A 16,235-nucleotide genomic window follows, 5' to 3' on the forward strand; every position below is an offset into this window, starting at 1 on the left:
AGCTCACACACAGCCCCGTCCTGCCTCAGGCTAATTCTGTCTCTGGTTCTGAGGGTCTCAGAGCCCTTCCTCCACTCCACGGGGGCTGCCTTGCTCAGCTCACAGCTCAGTGTGGCCGTGGTCCCTTCCGGGGCCTCCTTGCTTCTCAGTCTTCCTATGAACTCAGCGGGCAGAGCTGAAGAAAGTCAGACAGAGAACATGAGATTCTCTGGAGATGGCTGGGGGACAGGACAGGACGGGATGGAGGAAAAGACACAGACTCCAACAGGACAACAGAAGTGAACCAGTGGTGACACGAGGAGTGGAAAGTGGCTTAGATGCCAGGTCTCAGGGTTTGTACAATAGCCCAGAAAGGTGGAAGGGAATCTGTGGAGTTACAGGAACATGGTGACACAAAGACAGGGAGAGAACATGGAACGAATGTAGGGGGACATCATGGAGTCAACAACTGGACACCAAATATGGTTCTGCTTAGCCACACAAGGTCTTTACCCCTGACGGTCAGCGTGGCCGAGGTCCTCTCCTGCCCACACACACATGAGTACTCCCCGGCGTCCGCCACGGCCAGGCCACGGATCTCCAGCTCACACACAGCCCCGTCCTGCCTCAGGCTGACTCTGTCCCCGGCTCTGAGGGTCTCAGAGCCCTTCCTCCACTCCACGGGGGCCGCCTTGCTCAGCTCACAGCGCAGTGTGGCTGTGGCCCCTTCCACAGCTTCCTTGCTTCTCAGTCTTCCTATGAACTCAGCAGGCAGAGCTGCAGCGAGGTCCGATGGATAAACAACGTCATCTCCACCCTCCCGTACGGAATGAAGGGGCTGCGTGGGCAGGATGTGGGGGGATGCTCACCCTTCACAGTGAGCACGGCCGTGGTTGTCTGGTCCCCGAAGCAGCAGGAGTACTGCCCGCTGTCCTGGGGCCTCAGGTCCCGGACCACCAGCTCCAGCATGGTGCCCTCCTGCCGCAGAGTGAACTTGCCTCCTGACCGCAGAACCTCATCTCCACGGCGCCACTCCACAGGCGCAGCCACGGACGACAATGTGCAACGCAGTGTCACAGCGCCGCCCTCCAGCACCTCCACGTCCTTCAGCCCCTCCCGAAACCGCACCGGCCGAGCTGCAGACAGGCACGGCTCAGCTCTGCCTTCACCCCCCTGCGTCCTACCTGGGGCACCCCCTACAGGTGAGGAGGGCCAGGGGTAGCAGGCGCAGGGGGCTACCTCACCTCTTCTACAATGGGAGCTAGTGATGGTGACCCTAAGACCTCTGCCCCTCCAGGAGAGGGAGCCAAACAGGAGGGAACAGAGGAGGGTGGAGAGTCATGGGCTGATTCTGCCCCCAGAAATCTATATGTTGGAGCCCCCAGGACCTCAGAATGGGGCTGTATGTGGAGACGGATGACGAAGAGATGATGAAGGTAAAACGAGGTCACTGGGGTGCGCCCCGATCCCACATGACCAGTGTCCTTATAAGAAGAGGATACGAGGACATACACAGACACACATGAAGGGGTGACCATGTGAGGACACAGGGAGAAGATGGCCATCTACATGCCCACGAGAGAGGCCTCAGGAGGGAGCAGCCCTGCCCTCCCCTGGGCCTCTGACTTCCAGCCTCCAGACTGGGGGACGATGAATGTCTGTTGTTTAAGCCCCCAGGGTGCGGTGTTTGTTACACAGCCTGAGCTGACAGAGACAGACAGAGATGAGCCAAAGCTAGCAGGAGAGGGACACAGATGTCAGAACACAAGACAAAGACAGGAATGAAGTAAAAAAAGACTGCTGGTCAGGAGACCAAGAGAGGGCAAGGGGAATCCTATCAGAGCAGCAGATTCCCAGAAACGGGGAGGCAGCAAAGTGAGATGGACAAGCTGCTAGAGAGAGAGGGGGACCAGGAGCTGGTAAACCCCCCCCCCCCCCCACAGAGAGAGAGGGAGGCAGATGGGGTCCCCGGGTCCCTCCCCTGAGCGAGCTGAGACATGGGCGCCGCCCGGGGGCTCACCATGGACCCTGACGATGGAGCTGCTCCAGGCACCCCCGGCCTCACACTTATAGCGCCCGCCATCCTGCAGGGTGGCGCCAGTGATGACCAGCTGGGCCTGGCGGCCCTCGTAGGTCAACCGGCAGCGGGCTGACGACCGCAGCACCTTTCCATCCTTGGTCCAGCACACAGGGCTGTCTGGAGTGACGGTCTCACAGACGAGGGTCAGATCCTCCCCCTCTGTGACCGAGGCATCCACGAGCTCCTGGGAGAAGGCACTTGGCTTCTCTGGGGACAGAGAGGGAAGCACAGGGAGCTTGGGGGCTCCTGCAGGAGAAACCGTGGGTTTTGCTGCAGACCAGCCGATACCCCACCTGCCCAGCTCAGGCTGGGGCTGCCGACGGGGCCACTGGGGGAACAGGACAGGCTCTATGTGGCTCCCCACACCAGAGGGGTGTGGCTCATCCCAGACCAAATTGACTGTGGGGTCACCTCTCCATGGCACATGCATGGTTCATCCTGAAAAAGCCCCACTTGTTCTCCCAAACCCACCTACCTGGGATGTGAGGGCCGAGCCCCCGGGCAGCCCATGGTGCCTTCTTTGTGAGCCCTAGGACCTCTCGGCTACGCCCTCAGCCATGTGTGCTGGCCCCCACCCATCCGGGATCTGAGGGCTGAGCCCACCCACAGCTCACGGCGCCTTCTCCATGAGCCCCAGGACCCCTTGGCTGTGCCCTCAGCCACATGTGCTGGCCCCCACCAGCACTAGGCACACAGCCTACCTGTGATCCGCAGGGCAGCTGAGGCCCGCTGGTCACCTGCCTCGAAGTGGACGGTGCCCGAGTCCTTGAGCGTGAGCTGCCGCAGGGTCAGCACGTGGTAGCCTCCTGGCTGGGCCTCGATGTCGTTGAGCTCGTTGGCCTGGAGAGGGGTCTTGTCCAGGAACCAGTGGACAGGCCCATAGTCAGCAGGGGAGATCCGGCAGCAGAAGGTGGCTGAGGAGCCCTCCCGCACCTCCACGTCCTCCAGGTCCTCCGTGATGAGCACCCGCTGGCCTGCAGGGGCACAGACAGGCACACCATGGTCGCCCATGCGGAGGGAAACATGGCATCCCCTAAACCCAGGCGGGCTCACAGCCAAGAGGGAGCAGCTGACTTCAACAGCCTCAGAATGATGAAACTCAGAAAACAGTGACTGGGTCAGAGCTGAACCATCCACTGTACTTGCTTTAGGTCCACTGATGAGCCCCAAATCCACCTCTGGGATCCTTCTGCAGAGCACGCAGGGGGGGTCCACAGAAAGCCCCTCCCCAGCTGTGCACGTTCCCCGCCTATGCCGATCGTGCCTGTCCCCGAAGTCAAGTAAGGCAACTAAGTCTTGAATTAACAGAAGAAGTAGGAATGTGAAAAAGACGTCAGACGTGTAAAACTTCAAGTCAAATGCTTTGGAGAATAGACGACGTGAATTGGTAGAAAGAAACTTTCTTGCTGCTGACACAGGTTTGGCGAAAGCTCACAGAGAAGTCATAAACACGGGGGTGGATTCTGCATCAGGCTGCTCCAGGGCCCAGCAGAGCCCTGACCTCTGACCCCCCAGACTCTACTTTAACAGATGCTCACACCCCAGCGCGCCACAGCCAGGAAACCCGTGTGCAAACCAGCAGGATGCGGGCCTCACCTTGCACCTGGAGCCGGGCCTGGGACCGGGCCTGGCCAATGTCACAGGTGTAGGTGTCACTGTCTGCCTTCTCCAGGGTGCTGATGGTGAGCCTCAAGGTCAGGCCCTCCTGGCTGGGCGTGTGCTTCCCCGAGGGGCGAAGCTCTGTGAGGCCTTTGCGCCAGGTCACCGCAGCCGCAGGCCGCTCCGTCCTACACATGAACACAGCCGTGCCCTTCTCCTCCAGCTGCAGGTCAGCCAGCTCCTCTGTGAACCGGTTCGCTGCTTCTGGAGAGGGGGCAAGAGGGGCCGGGCGTGAGGCCTGCCCAGACCCCACGCTAGACCCGGGGGTACAGGGCATCGCTCCACCACAGGCAGTTCTCCTCCCGGTCTGTCTGTGGAACCTCAAGGTCTGGGCGAGCCCCTTCTCTGATGGGCTCCCCTCTATTCCCACCTGGGACAGAACAGCTAAGCTCCAAGAGGCCCCAGAGGACACCAGGGCCACTCCAGGGTCTCTCGTGGGGTTACCTTCCACGCGGAGGCTGGCTGTGCTCTTGGAAGCTTCAGTCTCGCACATGTACTCGCCCGAGTCCTTGAGCGAGGCCGCATGCACAACCAGCATGGCCCTTGTGCCTTCAACGAGCAGCTCATACTTCTGACTCTTGCGAATGGCCTTCCCGTCCTTCAGCCAGCGCACCGGGGTGCCAGCCTGCGACAGCTCGCAGCTCAGCACCACATCCTCACCTGGTGCAGCCCGCTGGTCTTCCAAGGGCTTCACGATGTCTGCCGGCCTCTCTGAGGGGAGCAGAGCCAGTAGCTCATGAGGCACGGCCACGGCCCCAGCCATGGCCACACTCCCAGCCATGCCTGGGGCGAAAGCAGGGCCAGCATTCAGGGACCTTCAGACTCCCAAGGCCGAGACCACAGAACCTACAGGCCTGAAACTCTGGGACCTCGGACTTGGGAGTCTCAGAGCCCTGGAGTTTGGGAGTCCCCACAGTCACAACAAGAGAGGGGTGTGGGAGGTAGCTATTAGAGCACAGAGTCTTATGTTCTCAGCATCGTTAGGAGCCCTGCAACTCAAATCGTGACCATGGGCAGAGGCAGGCTGTGAACTGAACGTCATGCGTCTGCACTGGTATTTATGCTGGCAGCACGCTCAGAAATGACCACGGTGACTCCATAGACAGTGAGCCACGTGCCCTGGGGCTAGTGCGGCAGTCAGACCCCAGGTCAGAGACCAGAAACCCTGCTCCCGTCCAAAGACTCAGAACCTCAGCCGAGACAGTGAGCCCCCGGATGACCAGAAGCCCCCAGTGCCCAAATAGGTGTCTCGGGGCCCCATCAGAGGCTGGAGAAGACAGTCCCCAGGAACACTCCCTGGCGGCTGCCCGAGGTCCCCGCCCAGCAGACCCCACCAAGGAGATACCCTGTCCCGCCCCAGCCAGGGGTGCCCACCTCTGACGATGAGTGCGGCCTTGGAGGTGAGGCACTGCACAGAGAAGACCACCTCCCCGGCGTCACTTAGCACGGCATCTCGCACAGCCAGGGTGTACTTGCGGCCCTGGCGTGTGGCCTGGAAGCGGCCGGAGCTGCCCACGGTCTTCCCACCGACGGTCCACACAGCCGTATCACTGGTATTCTCGTGGGACAGGACACACTCGAAGCTGCAGCTCTCGCCCTCCTGCACTTCCACCGTCTTCAGCCTCTTGGTGATGCCCACGTGCAGGTCTGCAGACCATGGGAGACGGCCGTCATGCCGGCCAGGCCCACAGATGCCCACCGTCAAGAACACACCATCGAGCCCACAGTGGCCCAGGCCAGACCCCGGGAGAGGCGAGACCAGCCCTCCCCAGCCCCACCCGTGGCCAGCCTGCTGCCCCTCAGGCAAACGCCCCCCTGCCTCCTGCGGGCTGCACACTGGTGGTGGATGGACAACAGCTGTGAGTCCCCCCAACGGCGGCTGCCTTCCTATCTCTACAGAACAATGTGCAGAGAACAAGCACGGCCCACGGTGGTCGCCAGCCCCAAGGCTCCCACCAGAAGGAGAGTGCCCTGAAGGAAGGAGCATCGGCCCTGGGACAAACTCACCACACCACCCTCCCTTTCTGTCTCATCTCAAATCCGGCCACACTGTCTGAGACCCGACATGGCGGTCTCAGAGGAGCAGGCCCCCCTGCATGTGGGGAGAACAGGATTATCAGAGCTGGGCCAGGACAGCGGTGGATAACAGAGGCCAGGCATCTGCCCCGTGGTCTGAGGCCAAGCTGGGACGATGTCTGAAAGGAACGTGGCCCGCCTACAGTTGCCTTCACCAGGCTGTGCCCGTGCCTGGGAGCCCTTGCCAGGCATCTCCTGCCTGACACCTCCAGGAGGCTCCCCTGACATCCGTGCACTAGCCCACACGTTCCGTGGTGTAGGGTGAACGTCTCTGGCTCTGCCTAATCTCTCCCAGCGCGGGGCTCTACCAGGCAAAGCCAGTCCAGTTTCCCACCCTTGGCTCTGCTGCCCATCATCCTTGACCCAACCTGTACCTGGGCCTCCTATGACCATGTCAAGCCAGCTCAGGAGAACAGGCCTGGGCCTCGGAGAGTGGGTGGGGCCCTGGCAGAGGCGACCCCGCCCCAGTGCCACGCCCCCGAGCCCGGGCCCCGCCCTCTGGGGCCGGCCAGCCGCAGCCACGCACCGTGCACATTGACGCGCGCGCGGGTCTCGTCGGTGCCCAAGTCGCAAGTGTACAGGCCCGCGTCGTCCCGGCTCAGATCGTGCACTACGAGCCCGCGTGTGCCCGCCGTGTGCAGGAAGTCGTATTTGTCGCTGGGGCCCAGCTCCACGCCATCCTTGAGCCACACCACGCGGGCCTGGGGGTCGGAGACCTCGCACTGCAGGGTCAGCGTTCCTCGCTCCTCCGCAGACACATCATCCAGCGCTTTCAGGAACACCACCGGCTTCGCTGCGGGGAGAGTGTGGGCAGGTAAGGGAGCGAGCCGCCACGTGAGACCCAAAGGGAGCCGGGCACGCGTCCCGGGGAGACCACACGGACTCCGCAGGGACGCCTCACCTTTGACCTCTAGGCGGGCAGTGGCCGTCACCTTGGGGGAAGAGGCGCGCACGATGCCCGCGTCCCCCCGCCGGACCCGCTTCAGCACCAGCGTGTGGCGGTGGCCTTCGTGAGTGATCTCGTGGAAGCTGTCGTTGTATAGGGGCGTCCCATTGAGCGACCACTCCAGCTCCTCGTCCTCGTGGGACAGCTCGCAGGAGAAGCAGGCGCGGTCCTCCTCCGTGACCTCCGCGTCCTGCAGCGGCTGCGTCACTGTCACCTCGCGCGCTGCCGGGAGCACACCGGCCGGCTCAGCGCTCACGCCACGGACGCCTGCCCCGATACCCTCCCGTGGCCCCGTGCCCTCGCTCCGTACCCTCCACGGTGACCTCGGCGCTGCTCTGGGCGTTGCCGGCCTGGCATCGGTACACGCCGGCGTCGGCGGGCGTGAGCCGCAGGACGCGCAGCTCCGCCATGTGCCCCTCCAGCCTCATCTTGAACTTGTGGGACGGCGCCAGGGGCGTGTCCCCTCTGTACCACTGCACGGCCTTGGGGGGCGGCTTGAAGTCGCAGGAGAGGACCACTGACTGCAGCTCGCGTCCCGCTTTGGGCTCCAGCGGCCGCGTGAGCACCACAGGGATGTCTGGGGGGTGGGGGAGGGCACAGCTGCGGCGAGCGGACCGGACCGCGGGGCCTGAACCCCAAAACCACCGCCCCCGCCCCGCGCCTGCCCATCGGCAGCCCCTACCCCTCTGCGCGCGCTCACCTGATACCACAAGGCGCGCGGTGGAGCGCGACTTGCCGATGGTGAAGTGCACCGGCCCGGTCATCGTGGAGCAGGTGCGCCGCAGGGTCAGCCGGTGCACAGTGCCCTCCTGCTCCACGCCCACGTCCGCGCCTGCCTGCAGCACCGTCTTCCCCAGGAGCCACTTGGGCGGCCGCACCGAGGGGATGGAAATCTCACACTCGAACCAGGCAGGGGCGGGCTCCATCACCGTCATGTCCTGCAGGTCCCGCACGATGGTGATGGATTGCTCTGTGGGCGAGGTCTCAGTCACCGGGTGCGGTGACCGCGGGAAGGCCGCCAGCCGCCCCTGCAGGCTCCGAGGTCCCTCCTGGGAACAAACCCTCTCCCCCACACACATGCTCACATCCTCCCCGGCTGCCCGCACGTGCCCAGTCAGGCCCTTCTCAGACTGGCCACCTCCAAGTGCCAGGGCAAATGGTAGGGGCAGTAGCTCCTGCCCCGGCACACGGGGCCACTGCTGGCGGCCCTGCCCGCACCTTCCACAAAGAACTGTGCGCTGGTCTTCACATTGCCAGCCTCGCAGGTGTAGGTGTCCTCGTCCTCGGGCTGCACGTCGTTGATGACGAGCTTGCGGTAGAGCCCATCGCTGACCATCTCGTACTTGGGCCCAGGACACAATTCTGCGCTGCCCTTGAACCACTGCACCTGGGCGCTGGCCCGAGACACCTGGCACTCGAGCACGCCGCGGTGCTTCTCCATGGCGATCTTGTCCCGCAGTGGGCGCAGGATGGCCACTGGCAGCTCTGTGGGCGTGGGGGGGGGGGAACGGGGGGGCGGGAGGAAGGGGGGTAAGGGCCAGCACTCATTGCTCCCGAGCCCCTGGGCTGGGTACTGTGCCTGTGCCACCTCCAACCAGCCAGGCTGGGCCACTGCGCTGCGGGCCAACACCCACGCAGACCCGTCTGCCGGGGCCAGTAGGTAGCTAGGCAGAGGGTCGCCCTCAGGGCCGAGACCCTCAGTGTACAATTGACCACCAGGAAGGTGGGCGCACCTGCACACCCGCCCTTTCCCAATGCGCCAGCCCCACATGCCCGCCCCGCCCTCACCCCGCATCCTCCCCGTATCCCGCCCTCGCCCATCCACAGGCCCTCCCTTCCTCGTGATCCATCACCACTCTGTCATCAAGGCCCCCAGGGAAGGCCTCCCACTCCCTGCCTGCCAGGGCCTCACACCCTTCTCCGTGCTTGCTGCAGTCTCAGGATGAAGAACCCTTTGGTACTTCCATTTTAAACAAGGGAGGAGACCCCAAGCCCTCACAGCCCAAGGCCCCTCCCCCAGCCGCCATCTTACCGCCAAGAAGGCAACACCCACTTTCCTTGTCCTGGGTCACTGCTCTCCTGAACCCGGGCCCAGAGCCCCAGGCCTGCCCCAGGACAGCAGGCCTGTCCGCCCTGCAGGGCCCAGCACACGTGCGTGTTCACACACACTGTCCGGCAGCCCCTTCCCCAAGCCGGTCTCACCTTTCACTCTGAGCTGAGCTCGCGATTCTGCATTTTCCGCCACAAATTTGATTTCCCCTGCGTCTTCGGCCAGTACCCTCCGGTAGACAAGAATGTATGTCCTTCCTGGGAACACAGGCCACTCAGCTCTGGGGGCGGTGGGCAGGGAAGGGAAGGTGGAGAGACCCTCCCACGGCCGCCCCTTATCCTAGTCGCACCTTCTTGGCGGATGCGCACATTGTCACTGGGACGAAGCTTACTGCCCTCCCGGAACCACTGGGCGGGCACCTCGTCGTGGGAGACCTCGCAGGAGAAGCTGGCGCCCTCCTTCTCCATCACCTCCACGTCCTCCAGGGGCCTCACAATCTGGACGTTGCGGCCTGGGGCAGCGAGCAGGCTCTGCCACACCTGGACGCACAAAGCTGCCCCCCTGCTCCCCTGCCCCAGCTGGCTGAGGGTACAGGAGTAGAGCACAGCCCCCTGGGGGATGCAGGAGGACCAGGGGGCTCTTGCACCTGCCCCGCACCTGCCGATCCACCACTCTGCCCGCCCTCACCTTGCACCTTCAAGGAGGCCGAGCTCTGGGCGTCGTGGGCATCACACACATACACGCCCTGGTCTCCAAGCTCACACCGGTAAATGATGAGGCTCCTACAGGCACCCTGGGCCATCACGCCCACCGTCTTGCCCACCTGTAGCTCCACGCCGTCCTGTGGAGGGACAGGCCACGTCAGGCTCCCAGCTTGGCCAGCAGAGCCATCCCACACCTACCGTCACACAGTGAGGAGCAGGAGTGGGCAGAGGAGTCCGGGGGACAGAGGCACCTTCAGCCAGCGCACGTCCACGTTGGGGCGAGACAGCTCACACTCCAGGGTCACCTTGTCCTTCTCTGTGGCCACGACGTCCTGGAGCGGGCGCGTGAATCTGACCGGCAGCTCTAGGGAGGCAGGAGCGGGAGGTGAGAAGCATGGACTGGAGGTGCCCCTCCGGGCTGGGCCGCAACCTGAGCTGGAGGAATCACTCAGCCGGCTCTAGGAATGAGCGCCCCCTCGTGATTCCGAATCCCTGCCCCCACCTGCTTCCCTGGGCCAGCTTGGCGACAAGGGCAGTTGCGGTGTGGAGTGGGTCCACGCACCCATAACCGTGAGCCGTGCGGATGTATGCACGCCCTCTGCTTTGAAGGCGACGAGGCCGCTGTCCTGCGGCCGCAGCCCCGAGAGCGTGAGGGTGTGGGTAGGGCCACGCACTGCCATTTGGCACGTGGGCCCCGGCTGCAGCCGCAGGCCGTCGCGCGTCCAGCTGCCTTCCACGTCGGTGTGCGACAGCTCCACGTCCATGGTGGCCGTGCCCTGCTCCCGTGCCTCCACCTCCTGCAGGCCCCGCACAAGCCGGACCTGGCGCACTGCGGGACAAGCGTGGGGGCAGGTGAGGCACTGCGCCTCAGACCCTGGTCCTCGGGCCAGCCCCGACTCCCCACCGCCGGAGGGGGCCTAAGAGCTCAGCAAGGTGCCTGAAGGGGGTGGGGCGGGCCTGCCACTCCAGGGGAGGCCCCCCCCCACGCTTCCCACTGCCCCGCCCTGTCCCCAGGGCCTGCCCTCAGGGTGGGGGTGGGGGAAATCTGCTCCCCTCCCACCTTAGCCCCCCTCCTCCTAGAAGCCCGACCTCAGGCCAAGCCCACCCTGCCACTCACTTTCCACCGTGAGCTTGGCTTGCGTCTTGTCATCCGGTGTCTCACAGCCATAGAAGCCGCGGTCAGCGAAGCCCACACTATGGATGACCAAGCAGTGACTCTCGCCCTGGGCGTGGATCGCCAGGTTCTTGCCCGGCGCCAGGACCGCGGCATTGCGTGTCCACTTGACGTCGGGCCATGGCCGCGTCAGCTCCACCCCCATGGTCACCGAGCTCCGCTCCTCCACCGTCTGCGGCTCCAGCTTCTTCCTGAACAGCACTGGAGCCTCTGGGGACAGAAAAGGGAGGTCACCTCAGCCGCTGTCACTCTCGGAAAAGCCAGCCGCAGAGGGCCCCCACCAGGACCTCACATTCGGACTTCAAGCTGGGCAAGGCCCTGGCGGTACTCAGGGCCCGGCCGCACACTTGCACAGGTACAATTTTACGGGAGGAAATCGAAGCTGACGGGGGCTTCTCCTTCCCCAGCCCCCTCCCACCTGCTGCTGCCCTGCTCTGAACAACCCTGCCATGTCCCACCTAGTGCCTGGATCTCCTAAGGGTGGCCAGTGACCAGCAGCATTAGGATGTGGGAGCTGGTGAGCCAGGCAGCCTGTGAGCCCACAGGCCGCTGCTTCAGGCTCTGCTTTAAGGAGAGCCTGGGCAGGTGCACGTTACGGAAGAGAAACAGGCTCAAGGGGGCTTCCAGTCTCAGGCTGTGCTGTGATCTTCCCAGAAGGTGCATCAGCCCATGTATTCCCTTACTCAAAAACCTGCGATGGCTGCCACTTACCCCCAGGTGAGTCCTGGCTCTCCCCAACACAATCTGGCTACAGCCGGCAAAGCATGTTTCCACCTCCTGCCTCTGCTTGCCCTGTCTGCCAACTCCACTCCCTCCCACCTTGCTGTCCATGGGCTCAGCGTGGGACGCCTCCTCCAAGAAGCCTCTGCCCACTCCCAGCCCAGGTGAGCAGTACAGGAGTTTACTTTCTCTCCTCAGAGCAAGTGCCTGGTCCCTCGGTCTCACCCAAATCTCCTCTGTGCAGCCGACAAACCCCGGGTCCCCTGAGGTCAGCGGGACGAGCTGGCTGCAGGCCAGTAGCGGCATGCGCCCGCGGAACCAGCCCAGGGGGAGGCGCCCTCCCTGCGCCCCAGGCGTGCACCTCGGACTCGGAGGGCAGCGGCGGACGTGACGCCCTCAGCCTCGGCGGTGATCTGGCCGGCATCCTGCAGGACCAGGCCCGAGATGGTCAGGCTGTGGCTGCCGCCGCTCTGTGATATGACAACCTTCTCACTGGGCTGCAGCTGCGCGCCGTCCCGGAACCACGTGACCGCCGCGTCCGCGGGGGTCACCACGCACTGGAAGGTGGCCTCGCGGCCCTCCTCCGCAACCACGGCGCTCAACCCGGACGTGAACTTGACCTCGCGGGGCACTGTGGACAGAAGCTCCGTTTGAGACGTGAGCAAGAGGAGCGGAGGTCCCACCTTGCAGACGCCGCAGAAGGACGCCTCCTCCAGGAAGCCGCTCGGAACGTCCGGCCCCGCGCCCCAGCCCGCCCGCCCGGCGGCCGCGTACCGCTGACGGTGAGCCGCGCGCTGGTGCGGTCGTCGCGGCTCTCGCACACGTACTCTCCCGCGTCCTCAGCCCGCAGGCCCGACACCGTGAGCGAGCGCCGGGACCCCGCGGCCGCCATCTGGAAGCGCTTGCCGGCCCGGAGCTCCGTGCTCCCGCACCGCCACACCACCTCGGCCTGCGCCGGGCTCAGCTCGCAGGCCAGCGTCACCGTGCCGCCCAGATCCCCGCGCACGGGCTCCAGGGGCCGGCAGAACTTGGTGGCCACCTCTGCGGGAGGGAAGGGACGTCAGCCGGGCGAGGCGCAGGCTACTCTGCGCTGCCCGGTCGCGCGCCCTGAGTCCCAGCCTGGCTCCGCTCTGGGACGCCACAGACACGGGGTTCCCAGAGGACTGCCCCCTGCCCCGCTGACCTTCCACCTGCACTGGGAAGTCCTGCGCCTCCGCGCCCACGCGGCAGCTGTAGACGGCGCTGTCCATGGTCTGCGCACCGCGCAAGGTCAGGGTGTGGGTGTCCCCCAGGCTGGCCATCTCGTGCCGCTTGCTGCGGCGAATCTCCACGCCATCCTTGAGCCACGTCACCGCGGCCACAGAGGGTGTGGCCAGCGTGGCCGTCAGGACGATGTCCTCGTGTTCCCTGACCACCAGAGGCTCCCTGCGGCCGGGTCTCTCCAGGGCTGGTGGCTCAGGCTCCAGCTCTGGGGGCGGGGTGGGGAGGGTCAGTGGGCATGAGAGCAGGGACCCTGGCACCCACGGCCTGGGCCCCGCACCCCACCCTCGGTGGGACAAGACCTGAAACAGAACCCTCCCAACCTCCCATCTCCTGCAACGGCCAGCTCTGTCCAGCCCTTGGCTGAAGCCTCTCCACTGAGCCAGCCCGAGAGCAAACAAAGCAGAGCCACACGCCGCCTGATGGCACCATCCAGGCTCCCGGAGATGGTGCAGGACAGCCAGGCGGAGCCCAGGGACTACAGCCTGAGGCCCACCAGCTCTGTCTCAGCCAAGAGCCAAGAGCCCGAGACCACTGTCCTCCTGGGAAGCACGGGCCCCTGGGAAAACACTGCAGGGAGAGTGGCAGGCAGCCTGGAGTGTGGGCCAGCATTCCAGAAGGGCCTCGGGGAAAAGGGCCAGGAGGGGAGGCATGCAAGGGCAGCCTGGGTGGTGGGACATCAGGGCAAACTGGTAGGTGCAAAACTTCAGTGCCTCCAGCAGCCAAGCTGGACAGAGCCTGAGGCCCAGAGGGGAGGGCAAGGCCCTGGGAGGGGCCCTGGAGGGACCCTGTGAGGTCTGACCCAGGAGAACTAGAAAAGTCATATTGGCTACAGGGCTGGGGACAGGTGGGTGAGGGCCACAGCTGGGGACAGGGGCAGTGTCAGTCAACTCAGGATGGTGAAGCCTGACGATGTCATCGGCTGCTGGGGTGGGGGTGGGGGGTTGGAGAGGGACAGGTGCAGACAGTACATGGACATGGCGCAGGCCCAGGCCATGATGGGCATCTGGCCACAGGGCTGGCCTAAGGACAGCTGGACAGGCCGGGCCCCAAGGCCAGAGACAGGGACCTCATCCTCACTGAAGGTAATGGCACCCAAGTCCAGCAGCCCCTCAGGTGAGGTTCCCAAGAGCAAGGCTGGGCTCTCCAGCTGCCCAGAGGGAATTAAAATGGGAAAAGTGTCTGCTCCAGTCCCCATTTCCACAGACCTCAGGCCTGAGCAGCCCGCAGATGGCTAAGGAAGGTGCAGCGGTAGGTTTCATGCTGGGGAAAGTGGGGATGGCGTGAAAGGTCCAGGAACTTTGCCAGCAGATGCCCAGCTCCACGAAATGACCTCGGAGTGGACAGGGTGCTGGGCACATCAGTAGAGAACAGAGAACAGGACAACTGCTCACACGAGGCAGGGACAAGCCTCACAGAGGGGTGCCCATCTGGGGGATTTGTCAGGTGCTGATCTGCCACAACCAGCTAGAGCCTGGTGCCCACCTGTGACATCCAGGCGGAAGGAGACCTTCTGGCCCCCAGCCTCACAGCTGTACTCCCCAGCGTCCGCCTTCCCTGCCTGCTGCACCACCAGCTGCCGGGTGCAGCCCTTGGCCTCCACATGCACTTTCGAGCTCGCACTCAGCTTCTTCCCATCCTTGAACCATGTCACCTCTGTCTGGGCCTGGGCCACCTCGCAGCTCAGAGTGGCGCTGGCCCCCGCCTTAGCCTGCACCTGGCTGTGCGCCAGCTGCTCCTTGGCAAACACCACTGTGGGCTCTGGGGACAGAGAGGGGCATAGGGTGAGAGACAACATCTAAGGCACATGGTTAAACGTTCAAAGTACTGTTTATGAAAAGACTTTCCTTCCTTCACACCTTGCACAGGAGCCACAGTAGAAACAAAGGAGGGCAGGGAACCAGCGGCAGGTCCATTCACCCAGGAGTCTGCCTCTGAGCCCCTGTTCCGGCCCCTTATCTGACAACTGTTCCTGCATCGAGACCCTGCCGTCTTCGTGAATGGAGCTGTGGAAGTCTGCAGATCTGCGACCCCAATGCCCACACTGGCTCTCTTCAAGGGCACACTGTCTGTCCGCACACGGCCTTTGCAGTCCACTAGTCAATTATCAATCCCACCCCACCCCATCCCGCCAAATAAGCACTTATTCGGATTGGATTGTTAGTGGACATCTTAGTTTCCCCCATGGATGTCTATCCATTTATTTCACTCTTCTTTACAGTCTCTTGAAAATATCTAACCATCCCCTCCCACACGGCATCTAAACATCTCTTATTAGACTTGGAATGAAAACCATGATACCTCTGATGTTATTGCAAATCTTTTAAACTTTCATTTTCCAATCATTTGTTGCTAGTATATAGATAGTATATACATATATATATTTCTCTATGTCGATTTTGAATGTGGTAATCTCTCTCAACACTCTCACTAGATCTAACAATTTCTCTTTTGGATAAATCACATCTGCTGTGAATTCTACTTCTGTTTTTTGAAAAATTTTTACTTTTTATGTTATTTTGTTTATTTTCCTCCCCTTTATTTGTGCTGTGCAGTGTGGGATGGAAGTGGTGACATGGCTTTCCTGTCCTGTTCCCCAGCTCAAAACAAATCCTTCACCATTTCACTTTGTGAAGTGAGCACGACTTTTCTGCAATCCATTTATCAAATTCAGGAAGAATTCTTTTACTTATACTTTGTTAGCATTTTAAGGCATGAATTGATGCTAGATTTTATCCAACATTTCTCCTGAAATTATGATGTAAAATTATATCAAAGACTTGATTCTGCATGTATTGAGGTAATCACATTGATTTTCTTCAATCTGTTAATGTCGAGCTTTACGTTGATTTGCTAATGTTTCTAATGTTAAACCAGCCTTGAGTCCTGGTACATTCTGAATTTTATCAGGCTGTAGGATTCTTTTCACATACTGCTGAATTCAGTTTGCTAATTGTTTTTTTTTTTTACCATATTGGCCTTGAAATCCATAATAGATTTGCTTATAATATGAATTCTTCCTACTGGCCTGTCATATTACAATATCAAAATTATGCTACCAGATAAAAAGAGTTAAAAAGTTGATCTCCTTTTTCTATTCTCTAGAAGATTCTCCATGGACAAGGTATAATTAATTTCTAAGTTATTGGAAGACTTTACCAGTAAAGCACTGGGCTTAGAATTTGTTCTATGAGAAGATTTTTTCCTACTGGTTCTATTTCTCCAATAGGACTGTTTGAGCTGTCTGTTTCTTCTTAGGTCGGTTTTTATTTAGTTTTCTAGAAATAGGACAATTTCTCAAACTTTTCCTATTTTCTTGCACAGAATACTGTCAGATTCTCCTCAATAGCATGTCAAACATACACAGCAGGATTCTTGGTATCCATGCACACCTACAACATTACACACTGACACAACAACAAACAGCTACAGGTGGCACCCAGGAGCCCATGTGAGACCTCAGCCGACCCTCATGTGAGTTAAACCCTCCTAAGAAAGGGGAAAACAGCAAGTTCACAGACTTCTCTGTGAACCAGCCAGGAGGGCACAAACCCACCCTCACCATTAGGAAACGCTATGAAATCAAC

At 61.6% G+C, this 16,235-nt stretch overlaps 1 protein-coding gene across 4 annotated transcripts in view; it reads right to left on the reverse strand.

Annotated features, from left to right (window-relative positions):
• OBSCN (obscurin, cytoskeletal calmodulin and titin-interacting RhoGEF) overlaps window positions 1-16,235 on the reverse strand; it is a 105,580-nt gene that overhangs the window by 62,725 nt on the left and 26,620 nt on the right. For 3 of the 4 annotated variants that reach the window (XM_046666249.1, XM_046666251.1, XM_046666250.1), the window contains exons 1-21: window positions 12,572-12,828; window positions 12,163-12,429; window positions 11,750-12,019; window positions 10,612-10,878; window positions 10,057-10,323; window positions 9,746-9,858; window positions 9,478-9,631; window positions 9,140-9,301; window positions 8,943-9,047; window positions 7,959-8,225; window positions 7,441-7,710; window positions 7,051-7,317; window positions 6,696-6,962; window positions 6,321-6,587; window positions 5,093-5,365; window positions 4,163-4,429; window positions 3,656-3,922; window positions 2,761-3,033; window positions 2,000-2,266; window positions 849-1,115; window positions 493-756 (exon numbers count right to left, since the gene is read on the reverse strand). In XM_046666249.1, the coding sequence (XP_046522205.1) occupies window positions 493-756; window positions 849-1,115; window positions 2,000-2,266; window positions 2,761-3,033; window positions 3,656-3,922; window positions 4,163-4,429; window positions 5,093-5,365; window positions 6,321-6,587; window positions 6,696-6,962; window positions 7,051-7,317; window positions 7,441-7,710; window positions 7,959-8,225; window positions 8,943-9,047; window positions 9,140-9,301; window positions 9,478-9,631; window positions 9,746-9,858; window positions 10,057-10,323; window positions 10,612-10,878; window positions 11,750-12,019; window positions 12,163-12,429; window positions 12,572-12,689 (4,939 nt within the window). In that variant the 5' untranslated portion in view covers window positions 12,690-12,828. Of the gene's footprint in view, window positions 1-492; window positions 757-848; window positions 1,116-1,999; window positions 2,267-2,760; window positions 3,034-3,655; window positions 3,923-4,162; window positions 4,430-5,092; window positions 5,366-6,320; window positions 6,588-6,695; window positions 6,963-7,050; window positions 7,318-7,440; window positions 7,711-7,958; window positions 8,226-8,942; window positions 9,048-9,139; window positions 9,302-9,477; window positions 9,632-9,745; window positions 9,859-10,056; window positions 10,324-10,611; window positions 10,879-11,749; window positions 12,020-12,162; window positions 12,430-12,571; window positions 12,857-14,133; window positions 14,410-16,235 lie in introns of those variants that run through there. The other variant, XM_046666252.1, reaches the window with a different exon arrangement.

Source organism: Equus quagga, chromosome 7 (assembly GCF_021613505.1).
Source record: "Equus quagga isolate Etosha38 chromosome 7, UCLA_HA_Equagga_1.0, whole genome shotgun sequence".
Lineage (NCBI taxonomy): Eukaryota > Metazoa > Chordata > Mammalia > Perissodactyla > Equidae > Equus > Equus quagga.